Source organism: Sardina pilchardus, chromosome 24 (assembly GCF_963854185.1).
Source record: "Sardina pilchardus chromosome 24, fSarPil1.1, whole genome shotgun sequence".
Taxonomy (NCBI): domain Eukaryota; kingdom Metazoa; phylum Chordata; class Actinopteri; order Clupeiformes; family Clupeidae; genus Sardina; species Sardina pilchardus.
The window spans coordinates 1,728,477-1,735,352 of NC_085017.1; the positions used below are offsets into that span (position 1 = coordinate 1,728,477).

Genomic DNA, 6,876 nt, shown 5'->3' on the forward strand with positions numbered 1-6,876 from the left:
ACAACGATACTATTTTCACAGTTTTATATTGTTTCAAGTGTAATCTCATTGTTAAGTAATAGTTTTGACATAAATATATATAATTTCTTAGAAATATAAGTCTTTTATCATTGTCAAGTCATTGTCCCTTATTTCATATCAGTCCTGTTACGTATATCACCAAAACCCCCCTACAAAAAAATAGTACAAACCAGAAGTGACATAATTTCAAGGAAGTGACATAATTTCAGGGGAAGTGGATTCCACAGATTAAAAAAGGGAATGTTTCTCTCTCTTCTTAAATTACCCATTTGTCCTGTTTTATCAGCAGAGGTAGATCGGGGCAACATACAATATCAGTCCTGTTACCATTATTTAAAGTATAAATATAAACAATTATTTATTAATACTGATATTACCAATATCTAGAGCTAATAACCTTTCAGATGACATGCCATGTGCATTTCTAACCTTGACCTGTTAGCTAGCAATGAGCAGATTAGCATGAAATCTTCAGTCCTGTTACCCTCAGTCCTGTTACTATTGCTAATAGTTAGTTAGCCAACAATGAGCAGATTAGCATGAAATCCTTACCTCAGTCCTGTTACTAATGCCAATTACTACCAAAATACTACTTAGATATGTATAAACTGTTGCATAATTGTAATTTGAAGTGTTGTTACAGTGGTAACAGGACTGAGGAAATTATGAAAACATGAAATAAATGAACAGTCATAAAATGGTAAATGGTATAGCTTGAGATGCCCCCACATCATTTGGTATACTATGAAGATGTCTTAAATGAATGGGTATTGAAAAAAATTTGTTTGGAACAACTTTATCTTTAAAAAATGTTAAAGTCGAAAAGGCACCGATTTCGCAGAATCTATAGTATGCTATCATCATTATGCTATGTATTGGTGTAATGTACAGTGTTGTGTTTTTTTATTATCATGCATTGTTTTTTAGCAGCCATTGTCAATGTACTATACAACTATATGACATGACACCATGGAATAATAATATTATACTACAGTATATGGCTGTACTGTTGTAGTGAAAATGTGAAAATAGACCCTCACCCTCCTTCACAGATCCGAACACGAGGAGGCTCAGTATGTTTAGAGGTTAGCTCTGATCTCTCCCTCTCTCTCTTCCTCTCCTCCTCCTCCTCATCTTCCTCCTCCTCTTTCTTCACATCCTCTGTTGACCAGACTGCCCTCTCCTCAGTGGGACATGTGTGCCGAGTGGCATGGACCTGAACTCAATAAGAGACATGGGGCAAATTCACCAACCCTGCCCCCAGCAAACCCAGGGACACAGAGATGGTGAATTCTCATTCAACATTTCGGACAGCATCTCATTGTCTTCATCACCAAGACAACAACAAACAAAACAATCAAAACAATGAGACGAAATACAAAGCAGTAAACAAAACACAGATAACTGATATAGCACACTTGTTTGGCCTTGTCTTGACAAACATATGCTAATTGGATATTGTGGATATGATGCTCTACTGTGTATATAGGCCTATGTGAGGAACTGTACATAAAACACTGTTAAAAGAAGATTGCTAACTGAGTACTGAGTACTCAAATTGAAATCTTCCTAAGAGCCACAGAAAATAGCTAAATAGCTAAAAAGGAACTGTTACACTAACGTCACAACGTCAGCAATCCTAACCATAACGTCATTATTTCCATCACCACCTGAGCTTTATAATCCTGACCAGAACCTAACAGCCCTCTTCTCCTACATTAAATGAGATCCAGACTCATGTACCTCAGACACGCTTGGCTTCCCAGGGTCTGCCACCGGCTCTTCCTTCTCCTTCTTCTTCCCCTCCTCCTCCCCCGGGGGTGACATTGGGGCCATGGTGTAGGTGATGGAGGAGGAGTGCCCCTGCTTGCAGTGGAGCTGCGCGAGGACCTGCTTGCTGCTGAGCCCCGGAGGGTTGGGGTTGTAGGCACTGGTGGACCAGGAGGAATACACCGAGGCCTGGTGGTCGTTCTGGGGGGACGGGCTTGGCTTGGCATAGTTGAGATAGCACCAGCTGTACTCGGGCTCCGCGTGAAGCGTAGGCATCGACATCTCTTTGTTGTTATTGTTATTGTTGTTGTTGATGTTGGTGTTGGTGTTGGTGTTGGTGGTGGTGCTGCTGCTGGGGGAGGAAAGGCTCTGGGTGCTTCTGTGACTGCCGGCTGACTCTGCTATTGCTTGCTCGGGTTCAACCCGGATTGAAAGCTGCCCGTCGCCACCCTCTTTGGTGTCGTCCCGTTCTTCTGCTTCCTCTTCCTCCTCCTTGTTTTCCTCTTTCACTCGTTTCTGCTGCTGTCGCATTTCGGGGCAGAGCTCCAGGCTATTTGACGGAGACAGCATCCGTTTGTTTCCTGCGGAACCTACTGGGGTTAGTAGACTACTACTGTGATCTAAACTCGGCACAGTCGTCACATCTAAGGTCACATTTCGGTTTGCACTTGAACTAAGCTCCTGAGGTTTAGTAACTGCATGATGAGAGTGCGTGGTGTAAATGGCACTGGCGTGGGCTGGGATGTCCCCCTGGACTCGAACCGCCACCGTTGTCTGCATCCCAGCAGGTCTCAGTGGCTCTGCTTCAGGGGTGATGGTGAAGTAAACACGCTGGTGTTGGAATGGACGGGTGGGCACCTGGGACGAGAACACTCCTCTCGGCTCCGACTCCTCGGCTGGGTCCCTAGTGGGTATCTCCAGCTTGAGACGTGAGGACCCAGGAGAGTAGTGGGCTCGTGCTGCTCCAGAGGGGCCCTGGGTGGCACGGGCAGAGCCCAGCTGAATGCCCTCTAGTCCCATGTAAACAACAGGCGCTGCTTGCTGCACTTTGTGATCTGCTGAGCACTGACTTAGTGCCACCTCTGGCAAGTTGCGTAGCTGGTGAGGTGGATCTTGTTGCCATAGCGCTGGTGATTCTTGGCAATGAGTGTGAACAGGAGATGTATTATAGGATGTGGGGGTGCATGGGGCCTCAGAGGGTCCTGGACTTAACTTCATGTGGGAGCTGGATGGAACACTAGCCGTGCAAAAACTTGACATGCTAACACTTGGTATGCTAACAGTTGGCATTTGCTGGCTGGGTGGTTCCTCATCGTCTGGATCCCGTACTGTGGTGTGCCTCAAGAGGAGGCATTTGCGCCTTTCCTTCCAGCCAGCTGGAGTGCGATCAGGAGACAGGGCGCTGTAGTCAAAGGACTTGCTACGGACTTCTGAAATCGGGGTGCACTGCTGCGGAACATGAGGTGCTTGCTCCGAAGCCGAGCGCCTCATCTCCCTGTGGTGGTGGTGGTGGTGGTGAGAACTAGCAGGAACGGCTAATGTGTGAGTTGCTCTGGATCTCCGACCAGAAGTCATCTCCACGTTGGTCAGTTTCCCCGAGTCTTCAAACAATGCAGAACAGCTAGACAAGTGCGACATGTTGCTGTCTTGACCTGGACTGCGAGGAGGAAGGGACAGAGATTCAAAGCTGGACTCCCCAGAGGACTGGGCAGCTTCTGCCAACCGAAGACGCTTCTTTTTCGGGGGCAGCTTCTCAATGGGAAGCTGGGCCAGTGTCGAGCTTCTTTGGGGCCACTGGAACTCGTCTGTCTTTTCAGCCTCTTTGGCAATGGAAACTGTCGCGGACAGAGATATCGGCGTGGTGTTTGTATCCTCCGTGACTAGGATCTCTGGCACTAGGACATTATGCTGGCGCATTAACTTCCGAAAGCTTGGTTTTGATGACTGGTGCTCTGATGACTGAGTTGATGGTGAATGGTGCATCTCATAGGAGGCACATTTATCTAGTTCATCTTTTACTTTACTTTTCACAAACAGATTACCCTCTTGCTTCTCAAATGAACTTGTATGTTGGATCACTGATATCCCCTTCAAAGGCCTCTCAGGGTCTTTCTCCAGCATTAATCCAATGTTTCCTACATTAGGTCCTTCGTAAGCCTTGTTGGTCAGGTCTCCTTCAATTCCAGGGCTTGTCCCAGATGCAGAGGACAAGGCCATTGAGGAACAGGGATCATCAAGCTCGAGACTGTCCTCTTTCCTTCTCTTTCGCATTACTAAAGCCCCTGGCCTGCTCATGAAGTGCATCCTTGTAGGATTCTCCACCTGCACAGAAACTGCCTCCACCTTCTGCTTTTGGTGCACGTTGCACGTTTGCCTCCTGTGCTTCTTGTAACTCTCCCAATCTTTGCAGCCGGTTCCACACTCTTCACACTCGTATGGTTGAAGGGGCCTTGGTTTTTGATGAGGCAAGCTGAGCATGTCTTGGTGGTATGGCACGGAGGATGTCATGGGTGACTTTTCAGGGGTAAAATCACAGCCAATGGGCAGCTCAATGGCTGGTTGGCGGCGAAGCAAGGCATGGCGCCGATTCATCTGGGTAGGCGGCTGCTCATCAAATGATTGGCTGAGCCTCAGGTGGCGGGGAGCATCACTCGCGCTAGCAGGAGAGGCCGAGGGGACTGAAAGACTCCTCAAAAGTGGTGCTGCAGAGGCTTGGCTGGAGGACTGTTCAATATTTAGGCTCTGTTGCTGGAATTTCTGACACGGAACACCAAGAGTAATAGACCCACTTGCCTTGGAACAAGCCTCAGTCACTTTAGGGCACTGCACAAGGGGTTCTTTAAGAGCAGAAGCCTTGGCTGACTCTGAACTGCTTCGCCTAGAGAGGGAGAAGCGTCTAGGCTTGACACTGTCAATCTTACTGGTGTCTACCACAGCCTCGTTGATGGTGATGAGCTTTGTGATGTGGTCAATGACTTGCTTTTTGGGAAGCGTGAAAGGGATGCCCTTGCCGTCTTGCCCGCCAGACTGTTGCTGCTGGTTACGGGAAGCCCTCTGCAGATGTCCGAGGCGCCCATACTTGCCAAGGATGATTTCAGCGTAGCTTTTAGCACTGGAGTTTGGAGGGCTGTCTTGAGACTGCTCAGTGCTCTCTGAACGAGAGAAGTAGCCCGACTCAGTGCTCCCACGACTTCCCAAGACCAGTGAAGAGGAGACGTCATCCGACGAGCCCGCTGGTGGAGCTTGCTTGGTCTTGCTCAGCCTCATCGCAAGTCTCTTTTTAACAGCATGGGAGTCTCCAAGGCCCTGGGATTGCTCAGTAGAGCGCAACTCAGCACCGTACGATGCTAGTGGTGTCAACGTTTCCTGTTTCTTTGCCGAGCTGGTTGACGCCGACTGGTTAGACTCATCTTCCGAATCAGTTAAGGGTTCTTCTTGGCCGCTCATAGCTGGTTCTTCTTTGCTTGCTGGAGCCAGCCCAGCTTTGACCCTGTGAGTGTGTGATTTGCGGTGCTTGTACAGGTTGCTCTTGGTCTTGAAGGAGAAGCCGCAAGGGGCGCAAGGATAAGGCCTCTCGCCGGTGTGGGAGCGAATGTGTTTCTGGAGCACGCTAGGTTTGGCACAAGCTCGACCGCAGTAGCTGCACACATACTTCCCGGGCTTCTGCGGCTTGCGCTCACGTTTCTGCTTCGGCATGCCCTCCTGTGCCTCCTCTGTCCCGTGGGATGGAGCCGAACTGCTTGAAGAAGGAACGGGAGCATCCGTGGAGTCCTGGACGGAACTCCCGCTCTCGTTGCCTGGAAACGGCCCGGCATCGTTCGTCTTCCTTGTGAGCTTGTCATCCTTAAGAGAGCCTGCATCCTGAGCTTGTCTTCTCTGGAGCCGCAAGCGTTTCCTCTCCAGATGCTGGCGTCTAGGCGGTTTGGATGGGGTTCCATGGCGATGTTGCTCAGAGTCTGCGTCCTGCGCTGGCTTGCTTTGTTGGGAGGCTGAGGGCTGAGAGGAGCAGCCTTCTGAGGGAGATGTACTCTGAGGTTGATCTTCACCTCCGGACGTCTCCCCAGCATTTAGCTGGTTATGCAAGGCCTCCATAAAACGGGGCTACAGCCTCGACTACTGACCTCAGGTTCGTGTGGCTTTCCCAGACCACACACACGGACAGGATATTATCATACAGATGGACTTTAAAAAGTCTCTAATAGAATAGTCACGCTGTTCATTTTGCACTGATCTTCTCTAGTCATTGTCTTCATTATTGAATCCACAAAAGAAAAGAAATACTGTCAGATATCCACAGATAGCATCCAAAAACATCACAAATGTGTCTTATCATCTCTGGAAAAAGATGGTTTTCATTTTCTGTATTCAGGATAAAGAGGCTTCAGAGACCACCACAGAGGTTCTGTTAAAGAAGACAAAAACAGAAGTAAAGTTAATGACCATTACTTGTTGTCCACAACAGCCTCTGAACATGCTAGGGCACACATGTACACTGGTTATAAATTGTATATTTATTTCAGCTGGGTATAGCCCTCTATGTGCACACAGCACGTCTTTATTTTGTGGACTTTACCTTTACGGTAACAAGTTTATGGGATGATTTGACATCTGCGTTTAAACTCAAACCACAGCCTGCCCATCAAAGAGGCCACTGGCCAAACAACGGCACTCCTGTGAGGTTAATTTAAAAAACCCTACAGGCTGCTAAGTTGAACCTGTGGGGTCGTAATTAATAGGGCGAACCACTGGTTTCCAAACTGTCCGACTGTACGCTTCAGTAACATTTCACAGCCCCTTTCATACATCTAAATCTGCCAAACTCCTTCTCAGGGTTCCCTGTAGGCTAATATTTAGGCAGACAGTATAGCCACACAAGTGACGCTTTACTTTTATCCTGACCGCTGGTCTAATGTATTTAAAATAGCCATCAGTTTTCAGACATTCAGACCAGGCATATAAGGTATACAGACCTTACAGAAATAAGTTGAAGACAAAAGAACATTTATTTTAGTTTGATTTAATTATGTAGTTTGATGAGATGTATCAGATTCTGTAAGAAACAACAATTAAGAGAGTCGATAATGA

At 47.6% G+C, this 6,876-nt stretch overlaps 1 protein-coding gene across 1 annotated transcript in view; it reads right to left on the minus strand.

Annotated features, from left to right (window-relative positions):
• The window catches only part of hivep3a (HIVEP zinc finger 3a), a 17,149-nt gene extending 11,266 nt beyond the window's left edge, over positions 1-5,883 (minus strand). The window contains exons 1-2 of the mRNA XM_062530079.1: positions 1,765-5,883; positions 1,062-1,237 (exon numbers count right to left, since the gene is read on the minus strand). Coding sequence (XP_062386063.1) covers positions 1,062-1,237; positions 1,765-5,883 — 4,295 coding nt within the window. The remainder of the gene's footprint in view (positions 1-1,061; positions 1,238-1,764) is intronic.
• Positions 5,884-6,876: the final 993 nt, after the last annotated feature.